Below are 16,327 nucleotides of genomic sequence, written 5' to 3' on the forward strand. Positions count from 1 at the left end.
GACTAGGGACCATAGGCGTCGTGTGCTTAGGCTGTACCCACGAGTAGGGACCAGATGCGCCGTGTGCTTAGGGTGTACTGACGACTAGGGACCCGAGGCTCCGTGTGCTTAGGGTGTACCGACGACTGGGGAGAAGAGGTGCCGTGTGCTTAGGGTGTACCGACGTCTAGGGACAGGAGGCGCCGTGTAGTTAGGGTGTACCGACGACTAGGGAGAAGAGGCGCCGTGTGCTTACGGTGTACCGACGACTAGGGACCAGGGGCGCCGTGTACTTAGGGTGTATCGACGACTAGGGAGAAGAGGCGCCGTGTGCTTAGGGTGTGCCGACAACTAGGGACCATAGGCGCCGTGTGCTTAGGGTGTATCGACGCCTAGGGATGAGAGGCGCCGTGTGCTTAGGGTGTACCGAAGACTAGGGACCAACGGCGCCGTATGCTTAGGGTGTACCGACAACTAGGGACCAGAGGCGCCATGTACGTAGGGTGTACCGACGACTAGGCAGAAGAAGCGCCGTGTGCTTAGGGTGTTCCAACGACTAGGGAGAAGAGGCGCCGTGTACTTAGGGTGTACCGACAACTAGGGACCAGAGACGCCTTGTGCTTAGGTTGTACCGAACACTAGGGACCAGAGGCGCCGTGTAGTTATGGTGTACCGACGAGTAGGGACCCGAGGCTCCGTGTGCTTAGGGTGTACCGACGACTGGGGAGAAGAGGTGCCGTGTGCTTAGGGTGTACCGGCGACTAGGGACAGGAGGCGCGTGTAGTTAGGGTGTACCGATGACTAGGGACCAGAGGCGCCGTGTGCTTAGGGTGTATCGATGACTAGGGACCAGAGGCGCCGTGTACTTAGGGTGTACCGACGACTAGGGACAAGAGGAGCCGTGTGCTTTGGTTGTACCGACAACTAAGGACGAGAGGTGCCGTGTAGTTAGGGTGTACCGACGACTAGGGACCCGAGGCACCGTGTGCTTAGGGTGTATCGACGACTAGGGACGAGAGGCGCCGTGTACATAGGGTGTACCAATGACTAGGGACCACAGGCGCCATGTGCTTAGGGTGTACTGACGCATAGGGACCAGAGGCGCCGTGTAGTTAGGGTGTACCGACGACTAGGGATAGGAGGTGCGTGTAGTTAGGGTGTACCGACGACTAGGGACCAGAGGCGACGTGTTCTTAGGGTGTTCCGACGCATAGGGACCAGAGGCGCGTGTACTTAGGGTGTACTGACGAGTAGGGAGAAGAGGCGCCGTGTACTCAGGTGTACCGACGACTAGGGACCAGAGGCGCCGTGTGCTTAAGGTGTACCGACGACTAGGGAGAAGAGGCGCCGTGTGCTTAGGGTGTACCGATGCATAGGGACCAGAGGCGCCGTGTAGTTCAGGTGTACCGACGAGTAGGGACCAGAGGTGCCATGGGCTTAGGGTGTACTGACGACTAGGGACAAGAGGCACTGTGTGCTTAGGTTGTACCGACAACTAAGGACGAGAGGCGCCGTGTAGTTAGGGTGTACCAACAACTAGGGACCCGAGGCACCGTGTGCTTAGGGTGTATCGACGACTAGGGACCAGAGGCGCCGTGTAGTTAGGGTGTGCCGACGACTAGGGACCACAGGCACCGTGTACTTAGGGTGTACCGACCACTAGGGAACAGAGGCGCCGTGTACATAGGGTGTACCGACGACTAGGGACCACAGGCGCCATGTGCTTAGGGTGTACCGACGCATAGGGACCAGAGGCGCCGTGTAGTTAGGGTGTACCGACGACTAGGGATAGGAGGCGCGTGTAGTTAAGGTGTACCGACGACTAGGGACCAGAGGCGCCGTGTTGTTAGGGTGTACCGACGACTAGGGACCAGAGGCGCCGTGTAGTTAGGGTGCACCAACGACTAGGGAGAAGAGGCGCCGTGTGCTTAGGGTGTACCGACGACTAGGGACAAGAGGCGCCGTGTGCTTAGGGTGTACCGACGACTACGGACAAGAGGCGCCGTGTTCTTAGGGTGTACCGACGACTAGGGACCAGAGGCGCCGTGTCCTTAGGGTGTCTTGACGACTAGGGAGAAGAGGCGCCGTGTGCTTAGGGTGTACCGACGACTAGGGAGAAGAGGCACCATGTGCTTAGGGTGTACCGACGACTAGGGAGAAGAGGCGCCATGTGCTTAGGGTGTAGCGACGATTAGGGACCAGAGGCGCCGTGTACTTAGGGTGTACCGACGTCTAGGGATGAGAGGCGCTGTGTACTTAGGGTGTACTGATGACTAGGTACGAGACGCGCCGTGTACTTAGGGTGTACCGACGACTAGGGACCAGAGGCGCCGTGTGCTTAGGGTGTACTGACGACTAGGGAGCAGAGGCGCCGTGTTCTTAGGGTGTACCGACGACTAGGGACCAGAGGCGCCATTTGCTTAGGGTGTACCGACGACTAGGGACCAGAGGCGCCGTGTGCTTAGGTTGTACCGAAGACTAAGGACCAGAGGCGCCGTGTGCTTAGGGTTTGGCGACGACTAGGGACCAGAGGCGCCGTGTGCTTAGGGTGTACCGACGACTAGGGACCAGAGGCGCCGTGTGCTTAGGGTGTGCCGATGACTAGGGACCAGAGGTGCCGTGTGCTTAGGGTGTGCCGACGAATAGGGACAGGAGACGACGTGTGCTTAGGGTGTGCCGATGACTAGGGTCCATAGGCGTCGTGTGCTTAGGGTGTGCCCACGAGTAGGGACCAGATGCGCCGTGTGCTTAGGGTGTACCGACGACTAGGGACCAGAGGCGCCGTGTGCTTAGGGTTTACCGACGTCTAGGGACTGGAGGCGCCGTGTAGTTAGGGTGTACCGACAACTAGGGACCAGAGGTGCCGTGTACGTAGGGTGTACCTACGACTAGGCAGAAGAAGCGCCGTGTGCTTAGGGTGTTCCAACGACTAGGGAGAAGAGGCGCCGTGTACTTAGGGTGTACCGACAACTAGGGACCAGAGACGCCTTGTGCTTAGGTTGTACCGAACACTAGGGACCAGAGGCGCCGTGTAGTTATGGTGTACCGACGAGTAGGGACCCGAGGCTCCGTGTGCTTAGGGTGTACCGACGACTGGGGAGAAGAGGTGCCGTGTGCTTAGGGTGTACCGGCGACTAGGGACAGGAGGCGCGTGTAGTTAGGGTGTACCGACGACTAGGGACCAGAGGCGCCGTGTGCTTAGGGTGTACCGATGACTAGGGACCAGAGGCGCCGTGTACTTAGGGTGTACCGACGACTAGGGAGAAGAGGCGCCGTGTGCGCAGGTTGTACCGAACACTAGGGACCAGAGGCGCCGTGCAGTTAGGGTGTACCGACGAGTAGGGACCCGAGGCTCCGTGTGCTTAGTGTGTACCGACGACTAGGGACAAGAGGAGCTGTGTGCTTAGGTTGTACCGACAACTAAGGACAAGAGGTGCCATGTAGTTAGGGTGTACCGACGACTAGGGACCCGAGGCACCATGTGCTTAGGGTGTATCGACGACTAGGGACCAGAGGCGCCGTGTAGTTAGGGTGTACCGACGACTAGGGACCCGAGGCACCGTGTGCTTAGGTTGTACCGACAACTAAGGACGAGAGGCGCCGTGTAGTTAGGGTGTACCGACGACTAGGGACCCGAGTCACCGTGTGCTTAGGGTGTATCGACGAGTAGGGACCACAGGCGCCGTGTACTTAGGGTGTACCAACCACTAGGGAACAGAGGCGCCGTGTACATAGGGTGTACCGACGACTAGGGACCAGAGGCGCCATGTGCTTAGGGTGTACCGACGCATAGGGACCAGAGGCGCCGTGTAGTTAGGGTGTACCGACGACTAGGGATAGGAGGCGCGTGTAGTTAAGGTGTACCGACGACTAGGGACAAGAGGTGCCGTGAAGTTAGGGTGTACCGATGACTAGGGACCAGAGGCGCCGTGTAGTTAGGGTGTACCGACGACTAGGGAGAAGAGGCACCGTGTGCTTAGGGTGTACCGACGACTAGGGACAAGAGGCGCCGTGTGCTTAGGGTGTACCGACGACTACGGACAAGAGGCGCCGTGTGCTTAGGTTGTCTTGACGACTAGGGAGAAGAGGCGCCGTGTGCTTAGGGTGTACCGACGACTAGGGACAAGAGGCGCCGTGTGCTTAGGGTGTACCAACGACTACGGACAAGAGGCGCCGTGTGCTTAGGGTGTACCGACGACTAGGGTCCAGAGGCGCCGTGTACTTAGGGTGTCTTGACGACTAGGGAGAAGAGGCGCCGTGTGCTTAGGGTGTACCGACGACTAGGAAGAAGAGGCACCGTGTGCTTAGGGTGTACCGACGACTAGGGACAAGAGGCGCCGTGTGCTTAGGGTGTGCCGACGACTAGGGAGAAGAGGCACCGTGTGCTTAGGGTGTACCGACGACTAGGGACCAGAGGCGCCGTGTGCTTAGGGTGTGCCGACGAATAGGGACAGGAGACGACGTGTGCTTAGGGTGTGCCGATGACTAGGGACCATAGGCGTCGTGTGCTTAGGCTGTACCCACGACTAGGGACCAGATGCGCCCTGTGCTTAGGGTGTACCGATGACTAGGGACCAGAGGCGCCGTGTGCTTAGGGTTTACCGACGACTAGGGACAGGAGGCGCCGTGTAGTTAGGGTGTACCGATGACTAGGGAGAAGAGGCGCTGTGTGCTTACGGTGTACCGATGACTAGGGACCAGAGGCGCCGTGTACTTAGGGTGTACCGACGACTAGGGAGAAGAGGCGCTGTGTGCTTACGGTGTACCGATGACTAGGGACCAGAGGCGCCGTGTACTTAGGGTGTATCGACGACTAGGGAGAAGAGGCACCGTGTGCTTAGGGTGTGCCGACAACTAGGGACCATAGGCGCCGTGTGCTTAGGGTGTATCGACGCCTAGGGACCAGAGGCGCCGTGTGCTTAGGGTGTACCGAAGACTAGGGACCAGCGGCGCCGTATGCTTAGGGTGTACCGACAACTAGGGACCAGAGGTGCCGTGTACGTAGGGTGTACCGACGAGTAGGCAGAAGAAGCGCCGTGTGCTTAGGGTGTTCCGACGACTAGGGACCAGAGGCGCCATGTAGTTAGGGTGTACCGACGACTAGGGAACAGAGGCGCCGTATGCTTTGGGTGTACCAATGACTAGGGACCAGAGGCGTCATGTGTTTAGGTTGTACCGACGACTAGGGAAGAGAGGCGCCATGTAGTTAGGGTGTACCGACGACTAGGGACCAGAGGCTCCGTGTACTTAGGGTGTACTGACGTCTATGGACCAGAGGCGCCGTGTACTTAGGGTGTACCGACGACTAGGGACTAGAGGCGCCATGTGCTTAGGTTGTACCGATGACTAGTGACCAGAGGCACCGTGTAGTTAGCGTGTGCCGACGACTAGGGACCCGAGGCGCTGTGTGCTTAGGGTGTACTGACTACTAGGGACCAGAGGCACCGTGTAGTTAGGGTGTACTAACGACTAGGGATCAGAGGCACCGTGTAGTTAGGGTGTACCGACGACTAGGGACCAGAGGCGCCATGTAGTTAGGGTGTACCGACCACTAGGGAGCAGAGGCGCCGTGTGCTTAGGGTGTGCCGACGACTAGGGACAAGAGGTGCCGTGTGCTTAGGGTGTACCGACGACTAGGGATCAGAGGCACCGTGTGCTTAGGGAGTACCGACGACTAGGGACCAGAGGCGCCGTGTGCTTAAGGTGTACCGACGACTAGGGACAAGAGGCGCCATGTACTTAACGTGTACCGACGACTAGGGACCAGAGGCGCCGTGTACTTAGGGTGTACCGACGACTAGGGACAAGAGGCGCCGTGTACTTAGGGTGCACTGACGACTAGGCATTTTCTCAGCGTTTTGAAAACATCGCTTGATCCTGACAATTATCCTGGAGTTCCTCGTGTAGTCGCTGCCCTGAGGGCTCTGCTAGGTGGTCCAGGGCCAGCGTCGCCTCGAGGCCTGACCACGCCACGGGAATGAGGCGGCCCGAAGTCACACGGAGCAGAGGCTCCTGCCTGCGCACACACGGCAGGTTGAGTAAAAACCATGCCCCAAGCAAAAGCCATATTTGAATGAGGAAAGTGGCAGTCCCTTCATAAGGGACCTATTTCCAGAAAAGTCTTGAAACTGAAAAAAGTGAGAGTCCATAATGGTGGGGTGAAGGTGAGCCCAGACGGAAAACGCTGGAAGCGGCTGGTAAAAGGATGTGCGGGAGCTCTAGGAACAGGGCTCCCGAAGGTGGGGGATGGCCAGGAAGCCTTCCGTGTAGCGACCGTTCCATTGCCAGGACCAGTGTTGCAAATTTGAACGCATCGGGCCCTGCACAGGGAGCCACCAGACCTCCTCCCTCCCGACATATGTGCAGTATTTACACACTGCCAGGCCTGTGCTAAACCCTGGGAAGGAGGTACCCCGCCCCCCACAGCGATCCCACGGGGCGAGGGGCGTCACTGTCTTTGGTAGGTGAGGGCACTCAGGCACTTGCCCAGCTGTGCTGGGGGGTCAGGCAGGCCCCAGGCCCGGCTGCCTTTCAAAACTGGGCTCGGCTTGGGCGTCGGGGTTACATCCACAGCACTTTGCAGCCCTTCCTGTAAGGTCTTGTTGTCAAGTCCAAGTGCCCTTTGCAGGGTATTTCATCATTTTATGATGCAGAATATATTTTTCTGGTTTTATTCTTTTTTTTAAAAAGTAACAACAACGTAAATTTATTTCCTATATTGTCTTCTTAAATGTCGTTACACTCGACATAAAAACTTCTAATTGTTGGGATATGCAGAAACTGAATGAGTTATTATAGGTTACTTAGGTCAGTGGTCCCTAAATACCTACTAAACTTTTTCTGTTTCTTGATGAGATGTTTGTCACCAGCAATTAGAAAGCTCTGTTGCTTTTATGGTCAAGGTGTTGGGTTTTGTTAGTTAACGTCAGGAAAAAGTCAAGGCAGTCCTGAGAAGCTGGAACTTACAATATAGAAAGAAAAAGAGCAGAAACATGTTAGCAAACGCCATGGGGCACATAATACAGTTTTACATCTGTAACTGTATTCATTATGTTCATTCCAAAAGATTTACGTTCCCTTGCCTTTCCGGGTTAACCCTCCATTGGTCTTTATGGATGGTACTTATAATGTATTGAATTTTGAAAGAAGTAGGGACCGTGGGGTGTCCTCACACCACTGACCAGTCACAGGACCAGAGAGATGCAAACCCAGAGCAGAAGCCCTTTGCGCCTGAGTGTCCCCACTGCCCCCATGTGGCAAAGCTAAGCATCACACTCACTGAAGGGGAGAGGATGCTTCCAGGGCCCGTCCCTTAGTGCAGAGCTGACCCTGAACAGTGGCTTGGACGTTGAGAGCAGTAAATTGATAATTGGCTCATCTAATATGCAAATAATTTAATCATAAATAATTGTTGAGTTTTATTGAGGCCTTTCTGCATCTGTTGAAGGGATGATACGGTTTTTCTTCACTCTTCTGTTAAAGTGGTAAATTACATTGAAAATTTTTCTGATATTGAGTCCATCTACGGCTCTGGGATGAATTTGGCTTGGTTGTGAAACATGCACCTGTGGGTACCCACATACAGATTGCTGGACTGGATTTGCTAGTGGTTTTTTTTTCATATTTTTTTGATGTGGACCATTTTTTAAAGTCTTTATTGAATTTTTTACAATATTGCTTTTGTTTTATGTTTTGGTTTTTTGGCCCTGAGGCATGTGGAATCTTAGCTCCCCAACCAGGGATCAAGATTCGCTAGTGTTTTATCTCAAATACGTATATTTATGACGATAACTAAACTTGACTTAAAATTTTATTTCTTTTTTTAAAAAAAATATTTATTTATTTATTTATTTTTGGCTGTGTTGGGTCTTCGTTTCTGTGCGAGGGCTCTCTCCAGTTGCAGCAAGCGGGGGCCACTCTTCATTGCGGTGCGCAGGCCTCTCACTGTCACGGCCTCTCTTGTTGTGGAGCACAGGCTCCAGACGTGCAGGCTCAGTAGTTGTGGCTCGCGGGCCTACTTGCTCTGCGGCATGTGGGATCTTCCCAGACCAGGGCTCAAACCTGTGTCCCCTGCATTGGCAGGCGGATTCTCAACCACTGCACCACCAGGGAAGCTCAATTTTATTTATGAGTGTCTTGTTCAGTTTTGAAATCAGTCTTATAATAAACCCATTAACTGATTTTATCCTCTTTTTCTATTGCCTGAAAATATTTTGCAAAAAAATTATCTTTACCCTGAATATTTCTTAAAATTCACTTATAAAACTCTGCGACTGCTATCTTTTGTGATTGTGAGGTGAAGATTCTGGGGACAACACAACTCTCTTGAACAGTTATCGTTTAATTCATGCTTCTGTTTCTTCTAGAATATATCATATTTTTATTCTATAGCTCTTTTTTCATTTCCTTTCTTCTTTTGGATTGACCGGGACTTAAATTCTTTCTTTCTTGGAAGTTATACATCATATTGTGTGTTTGGGACTTTTTTCTTTTTTCTTACTCAATCTTGTCTGAACTTTTAGTCTTTTCAAAGAACTAGCTTGTAGATTTATTCATCTTCCCTATATCTTTTTCTGTTTTCTATTATATACTTTCTGAGTTATATATAATTTTCTTTTCTCTATTTGATTTTGTGCTGTCTCTCCCCTCTCCCCCTTCTCCTTGTCTCCTGAGTTGAAAATTTAGCTCATTTTCTTTCCAGGATTTTATGTTTTCTAATATATCTATTCAGGGACATAAATGTACCTCTAAGTATTGCTTTGGTTATATTTCCCACAAATTTTGCTATATAGTAGCAAAGTTGTTTGGTTTCAAACATTTCAGCTCTTTGGGAATATGCTTTCTGCTTTATTTCTTTTAGCTTTTACTATTCTTAAAGTGAAAATTTCTAACTTAGTTGCATTTGCCTTGGGATCGTGGACTATTCGATGTAGATTTTGGAATTTGTTGAGATTTACTTTGTATTTAACAACTGTTCCCTGAGTTTTTAAAGAAGTACGTGTTCGACATTGTTGGCCACTGCTTTCTCTGTGTATTTATTGGATCCATCCTTTCAATTGTGTTGTTCAAATCTATATCCTTACAATTTTTTTTGGCTGTTAGTATCTTTGTTTCTTAGAGAACTATTTTAACTCTTCCCACTATGACTGTGGATGGATCCATTTCCTCTGTGATTCAGTAAACTTTTACTTTACTTGAAGCTGTGTGTTAAGAGCATAGAAGGTCATCATATCTTCTTGATGGATTATTCCTTTTATTTGATGCCTCTCTTAACATTTATTTGTGGGGTTTTTTTGCCTTAACATCCATTTTGCATGCTATTGAATAGCGCTAGAATAATTTTTCCTCATCCATATCTTTTCCAATCTTTTTGTTTTCAACTTGTTTTTCAGCAATTTTCTTTAAAGTAAGTCACTTGTAAGCATCATTTAGCAAAATTTTTTCACTCTATTCTCTCAGTGTAGAGCTATAAACTTTGCCAGGCATATTTAGTCTTGTGCAAACCAACTTTTTATTCCTCCTCATAACAAAAGATCTTGAAATACAGTCAGTTCAGCCATAAGGCAACGTATGCACTCTTAAAAATCTGCACTCTGCAAAACTGTGTAACAAGAACTATAGGGCTTATGAGAAACATGAGGTTAGGGGCACAAACCTCAAAACCTTTGTTGGTGACACACAAAAAAGATACTCACCTAATAAACATAGCACGTAATAAAAATTTTACATGTTTCTTTGGCCCTACAGACTAAGCCCTAGGGGGAGGTCCTGGCAGGGTCCTTCTTGCTAAGGTCTATAAGTGGTACCTTCTTTTATTTTATCTCCATTAGCCTCATAGAAACTCCTCCTCTATCCTTATTTTGATGAATTTTTAGCAATAATTCATTGGGTATATAGAGACATTTGTGGTTTTTTCCTTTTCTTTATATTTTTAATAGATACTACAAAGAATAGGGTGGTGAGTGGGATAATTTATGCATAAATTCAAGGGATCTAGACTCATAGGATTATTGGCAGCTGAGAACACAAGTGGGTAAGAGAGAAAGGGACTATTGAAAATAACCACTGTTCATGTGACAAGGTCTACGTGCCAGTGGAAGCTTCAAGTTATTCCAAAAGAGAGCTCTCCCAGGGATTGACATGGGTTTGGGACTGACCTAGCAATTCGGAGGAAAGAAATACAAGCATCTTATTGTAGCTCCCACTTTTCTACCACAGCTACGTTCCGTGGAACCTGCACGAGCCGGAAAGAGGCAGATTCGACTTCTCTGGGAACCTGGACCTGGAGTAGGCGCTCCTGCGGCTGCGACCGGCCCGGGGCAGGGGGTGCGGGGGCTCCTGGGGTGGCTGGGGTCGCCAGGGGCACCTGGGCTCTGCCGTGAGAACAGAGGGAGCCTGGGGTCTGCAGCCTGTTCTCAGGACCCCAACGCTCTCCAGCCGTGACCCCCTTACTCCCGGGGGCCCGGGCCTGCCCGCCCTGAGCCCAGACCTGTTCGCGGCAGCCCAGAGGGGCCCCATCCCCCAGGTGGGCCCTGCCCTGCAGGGTGGTCCTGCCACCGCCGGGGTGGGGGGCCGGCAGGGTCAGGCTCCCCGTCGGGACCCCTGTGCCCCGTCGGAGGCCCGTTGTCCTCGTGCCCCCAGAGGTGCCGTGCAGATGTCCTAGGCTGGGGGCCACTGCTGTGACCCGGCTGCGCATTCCCTGCTGTGCTGGGGGGTCGCATCCCGCCCTCAGCGCCCCCAGCCCCCCGGGGGAGGGGAGGGCAGGCGAGGGGAGGTGGCGGCAGCTCTGCCCTGCTGTGGGGCTGGGCCGTCCCCCCTCGGCTCCGAGGCCTGAGAGTTGGTGACACTGACCCCCCAGGGCTTTCGTCCTGTTGGCCACGGAGGTGGGGCTGTGGGTGATCCTGCGTCCGGGCCCCTACATCTGCAGTGAGATGGACCTCGGGGGCCTGCCCAGGTGAGCGGGGCCGGGGCCTCAGCTGTGTCCAGAGTGGAGCACCGCTGACGCTGTCGTCCAGTCTAAGGAGAACAGGGCCTGTCCTGTGTCTCCCCGCGCACGCGTTGTCCCAGGGAGCGCGGGTGGTGGTGGAGCGCTGAGGGCCGGTGCCGCTCCAGCCCCTGAATCCCTGGTTCACCGATGAGATGTGGGTCTCGGTCGTGCAGCCAGGAGTGCGTGGTGGAGGGGAGGTGTCAGCTGCTTGTGCTTCTTTCCGGGAGGGAGCTTTGCCTGCCTCTGTTTCCTGTGGTGGGAAGAAGGGAAGGGAGGCTTAGACAGTGGGAGGGAGAACTTCTGGGCTTGTTCAGACCACTCCTGGTTTTTCTCGTATTTTGTTGACAGAAGCTGTGTTCTCCACGGCACTGAGGCCCTCAGCTCTCTCCCTCCCCCTCCATTTTCTTTGCCTGGTCCTGCCCCTGTGATGCTGGCCCTCAGTCAGATGACCAAGGTTCAGGGGGAGAATCCAAGGATGCTCTTCTGTTATCTCTAGAGCTGACGGGACTCCCCGTTGGTCCACACTCTGACCCCAAGTGGACGGTCTACTTCCTGATCAGGAGAGGCTTTGCTTTCCTCCAGGATGGGCTTGTCTCCAGCCCAGCTCAGGAGACACCTGACCTGGGAGAAGCAGCGAGTCTGGCTGTCAGCTTCTCTCTGTCCAGGTCTTTTAGAGGAAAAGTAACTCTGTCCCTAAGCCTATGCTGTGCTCAAAAGAAAGTTTTTAATGAGCTGAAAAAGAATGCAGGAGAGCATGCAACGAGAGCTTACACCACCTCTCCTTAGGATGCGGGCGGGCAAGCCTCACGGGGCTGATGGTACCTCCTGGCAGTGGAGGTGGAATCTCTCCCACATCTCACAAGTCCGTGAGACTGGTCCAGAAAGCTGGCATCCTTTCAGGGCCTTGAGTACCCAAGGTCATGGATGTGAGGGCAGAGACGTAAAACCTCCGAAGGGAGCCCCGATCATCCTGCCCCTCCTCGCGCCTTCCCTCCCGCCTCACCCGCTGAGCCTCGCCCCCTCTCCCCACTTCTCCCCCAGCCGGTTACTGCAAGACCCCGCGTCGCAGCTGAGGACCACCAACCACAGCTTTGTGGAGGCTATTAGCAAGTACTTCAATCGCCTGATTGCCAGAGTGGTTCCGCTGCAGGTAAAGACTGACGACCGTTTCCTGCTTTGCTACCTTTGCTTTAGGACAGCAGCTGTCCTGGCTCACTGTGAGCAGAATTCCCGCACGAGAACAGAGGCTGACAGGCCTGCAGTGTGAATTCTAGACCCGCATCTTAGCGCAGCCTTTTCTAGGGCTTCTAGAAAGAGGCCGAAGGAGAGGCTGTGAGGGAAAACATGCTCACTCTCCTGGTTCCAGCTCAGGAGCCGGTGCCCGTCGTCCGTCGTGCGCTGTAGGGAAGGAAGGTGCGCCTCCCTGTGGAGCTGCTGTCGCCCTGCAGGGGCGGGGTGGGGAAGCAGATGCCACTGTGCCTGCGGGGTGCGCACAGGCTTCCGGGAGCAGAGAGTGGACGCAGAGTGGACGGACGTTCCCAGATTAAGTTAAACATTGAACACGTGACTGGGGGCACCGTCGATGGCTTAGTGGCAGACCGGGCGGTTTGAGGAGTGGGTACAAGTGAGAAGCGGAGGCCGTGAGTGCGGACAGGACGCTCAGCAGCGGGGCCTGCCGCTGGAGGCGGCCGCGAGGACCCAGCGCTCCACCCTCTCCCTCTCTCTGGGGTGGGGGTTCCGGGTAGTTTCCATGGTGATGGGAGTCAGTGGGTCTGGCAGGGAAGGATGAAAGCACAGGAGGAGAGGGCCCAGCACGGACAGCCGCGTTCCTGAGCTGGGACGGGAGGCGGGGGGGGGCTCTGCACGGTGGTGGCGTCCCCCTGCGACGCGGAGCGAGGAGGTGGGAAGGTGGAAGCAGGTGAGTTTGCAGGTTCGGGATCTCACAGTGGAGGGGCCACTCAGTATGAGAAATCAAGGGGAAACCTTGCAGCGGCTGATGCATGAAGACCAGGGAGGTGGGGCTGCTGGCAGTAGCCGGAGGGCCTGGAGGTGACAGTGGTTGCCGCATGGGGAGGAGGGCGGTCACAGCAACGCCCAGGCCCCTGGCTTCCCTGGGAGGCTGACCCTGCCCGTCTGCCTGTCTCGTCCCCAGTACCGCAAGGGAGGGCCCGTCATCGCGGTGCAGGTGGAGAATGAGTACGGCTCCTTCTACAAGGACAAGGCTTACATGCCCTACCTTCACCAGGTGAGACCGGCTCTGCTCCGTGGTCACCTCCCTCACAGCCTACACGTGAGTCCCTGCTACACAGTGACCGTGCTGGACCCTGGGGGAGGCGGGACCAGGTGGGACCCAGTTCAGTGTCCCTGTGAGGCCACAACACGGTCAGAGTGACCAGGAAGGGCTCAAATGGCATTGTTATGAGGTGAAACAGGAGGGTAAAAGGTTGTTCCTTTCTGTCCCGTCTGTGGGACGCACGGTTGTCGTGAAAGCTGGGGTGGTGAGTCCTCACCCGTAGTAATAAATAGTGCTTCCTGGGCCGAGTGGCAGCGCCCCCTTCTCTGACCTGTGGTGTGAATACTCTTTCGTCTGCTGCCTTTGCTCGTCCGTGGGTGGGGTGGCACGTCTCAGGCCAGGGGATACCTGCCGTCCTGCCTGGTGTCCTTTCTGGGGGGTCAGGCCCCTCCCAGCCCCCAGCGTCCCACGTTCAGGAAGCTGATGAGTTCTGGTTTAAACCGGACCCACCCAGGTTGCCAAGTGGGGGCAGCGGTCCCATGTGCTCTGCCCACAGAGACCCCTGGGCGGGGGCACTGGGGAGGGGAGAGAGAGGGGCAGGGCTGGCTCCGCACCGTCCTGGCTCCCGCCCTGCAGCCGTGGTTCTGCAGCCCACGTGGTGTGTGAGAAGCTTCCCTCCCCAGCATGGCTCGGGGACGTCACTTCAGACCTCTCAGGTCCATCTCATTCAGCGTTACTTTAATTATTCGATTTTTAAAACGTGCCCCTCGACTCCCTCCAAGCCCAGGTCTGGCTCAGTGAGCACGTAAGACACACAGACGGGGTCCTTGGCTCCCCGCCATCGTCTGCTCCCTGGTCCCTCAGTGAACACGACTTTCAGATGAGACCCCTGCTTCCCCCGCCTCCCCGAGGCCGGTGGGCCTCCTTGTTTCCTTGAGTGTCTGGACGGGACCCGGGTTTGTGACTGTGGTCTTTCTCAGGGGCTGCAGCCTCGGCCTCCCCTTCCCAAGTCTCCCCTCTCTGTCCCTCTGGTTTATCGTCTGTGTGTCTATGGATCTCTCACTTTCTCTCTCCCCTCCCCCACCCCGTTAACTATCTATCTATCAATCTATTATCTATCATCTATTATCTATCATCTATCGATCTATCATCTATCGATCTTCATCCATCTATCACATCTATCTATCATCTATAGATATCATCTATCCATCATCTATTATCATCTATCTATTGATCTGTTATCTATCATCTATTATCTATCTATCATCTAACGATCTGTCTAGCATCTATTATCATCTATCTATCGATCTATTATCTATCATCTATCTGTTATCTATCTATCATTTATTGATCTATCTATCTGTCTATCTATCATCTATATCTATCTATCTATCTATCTATCTATCTATCTATCTATCTATCTATCTATCATCTGTTTATCTACATGTCTCTCTCTCCCCCCTGGTTGTAGACCCTCCCCCGGGTTCCCTTGTGAACTCACCTTTGTGCTTTTCCTTTGGGGCCCATGGCCAAGGGGTGTCAGAGTCTATACGCAGCTGTGTGGTCACCCCCGGGAAAGACACCAGGCTGGTCGGAGACCACAGTCCCCCACTTTGCTGAGCTGCACCTGGGCAGACTCTTGATTTGTGCCTTCCTGTCTAGTTCCCATTATGCCCGTCTGAGCCCAGGTGTATGTATTTCCTAATTTCCTTGTACTTCCTTCTTCCCAGGGGAGCAAGGAGGTGGGCTCATCTTGTCCAGTTCTCTCAACAGGCCCTGCTGCGGAGAGGGATTGTGGAGCTGCTCTTGACCCCAGATAATGCAGATGCAGTAGCGAGAGGCCACATAAAAGGAGGTATGAATTTAGACTTATTTTAAGGGAGAACTGAGGCTCTGAGCTGGACTTCTGAATCTTGAAGGAGCCGCAGAAAGACCAAGTGTATCCCTGATACCTCTCTTTCCCGTGTGCACTGAAGTGGACCCCAGAGGCTTGATGTCACGATGACGAGGACCCAAGGTCAAAGGTAGTGGCACCTGGCCAGCTTGCTCCCTGGTCCTCACTCCTGAGATCTTCCAACAGAGCCTCTGTCCTCAGGGCACCTTTCCATCTTTCCCAATTTTTCTGTGGCTAAGAGTCTGGGCTGGTGCCAGGCATGGCTTAGAGTCAGGTCTTCTCCACCAGCACCAGGAGCCTCGTGGAGAAGCAGAAGATGGTGCTGTGTCAGGAGGCCAGCCTGGGCAGAGCCCAGCCCTGGATCCCACAGCCTGAGGCTCACTGTGGACGCTGCTCGTGTCCTGGGAGTAAAGTAGCCGAACAGTTCAGGACAGAATCATGAGGTCACGACAGTGAAGGAAGTGGCCAAGGTGGCAGCACCCCCGGGAGTCCAGGGGACATCTGTCATGTCCTCTCCTCCTCCTTGGTGACATGTCCCCACATTACCGTCATGTGGTGGAGAGTATGCTGACCTTGGGACCAGGAAACCTGCGTGCAATTCCCAGGTTTAATCAAGTTGTGTGACCTTGAACTGTTCCACTTTTCTGCAAAAAACTTGGCTACTTTGAACTGCCCTCCTTCCCTCACGTTGTCTTTGAAGTGCCCAGCGATGTGAGGGCAAGTGTGGCAGCCCTTTGTACCCCGTACAGAGGGATGCAGCGGGGTCCTGGCACCCTTCCCTCTGCGGCTGGCCCCTCCCCCATGACGGGGACCGAGGGGCCTCAGCAGCACCCCTCTCTCTGCAGTGCTGGCCACCATCAACATAAAGACATTTAACGAGGACTCGTTGAAGCATCTTTATAAGGTGCAGGTAAGGAGGAGACCGCCCGGCCTGGGCAGTGGTGGTCAAGAGAACAGGGGCCGGCCCTGGGGCCTCAGTGGTTTCAAAGCAGTTGGGAGCTCATGCCGATTGTCACGGGGAGTGGGTATCACCTGTTAGGGGAGTGCCTCTTGGGGACACCCCGAGGAAAGGGGGTGGGAAGTGAACGGGCTGGGAAGTGGCCGGGTTGCTAGGGCAACCTGTTCACAGGTTCTGCAGATCATGGGGACGCGGGGCCATTGACCATGAAGTCTCCCCCAAATGTTCGTTGAGTAGCTCTGCTCCGTGGGTGACCCCGTGAGAGTCATGGAGATG

The 16,327-nt window shown here is 54.1% G+C and overlaps 1 protein-coding gene across 1 annotated transcript in view; it reads left to right on the forward strand.

The window, feature by feature from the left end:
- The window catches only part of GLB1L3 (galactosidase beta 1 like 3), a 97,999-nt gene that overhangs the window by 71,181 nt on the left and 10,491 nt on the right, over window positions 1–16,327 (forward strand). Inside the window, exons 9-14 of the mRNA XM_057553314.1 lie at window positions 10,198–10,266; window positions 10,838–10,933; window positions 12,008–12,116; window positions 13,119–13,211; window positions 14,973–15,054; window positions 15,939–16,003. Coding sequence (XP_057409297.1) covers window positions 10,198–10,266; window positions 10,838–10,933; window positions 12,008–12,116; window positions 13,119–13,211; window positions 14,973–15,054; window positions 15,939–16,003 — 514 coding nt within the window. The remainder of the gene's footprint in view (window positions 1–10,197; window positions 10,267–10,837; window positions 10,934–12,007; window positions 12,117–13,118; window positions 13,212–14,972; window positions 15,055–15,938; window positions 16,004–16,327) is intronic.

Source organism: Balaenoptera acutorostrata, chromosome 9 (assembly GCF_949987535.1).
Source record: "Balaenoptera acutorostrata chromosome 9, mBalAcu1.1, whole genome shotgun sequence".
Classification (NCBI taxonomy): domain Eukaryota; kingdom Metazoa; phylum Chordata; class Mammalia; order Artiodactyla; family Balaenopteridae; genus Balaenoptera; species Balaenoptera acutorostrata.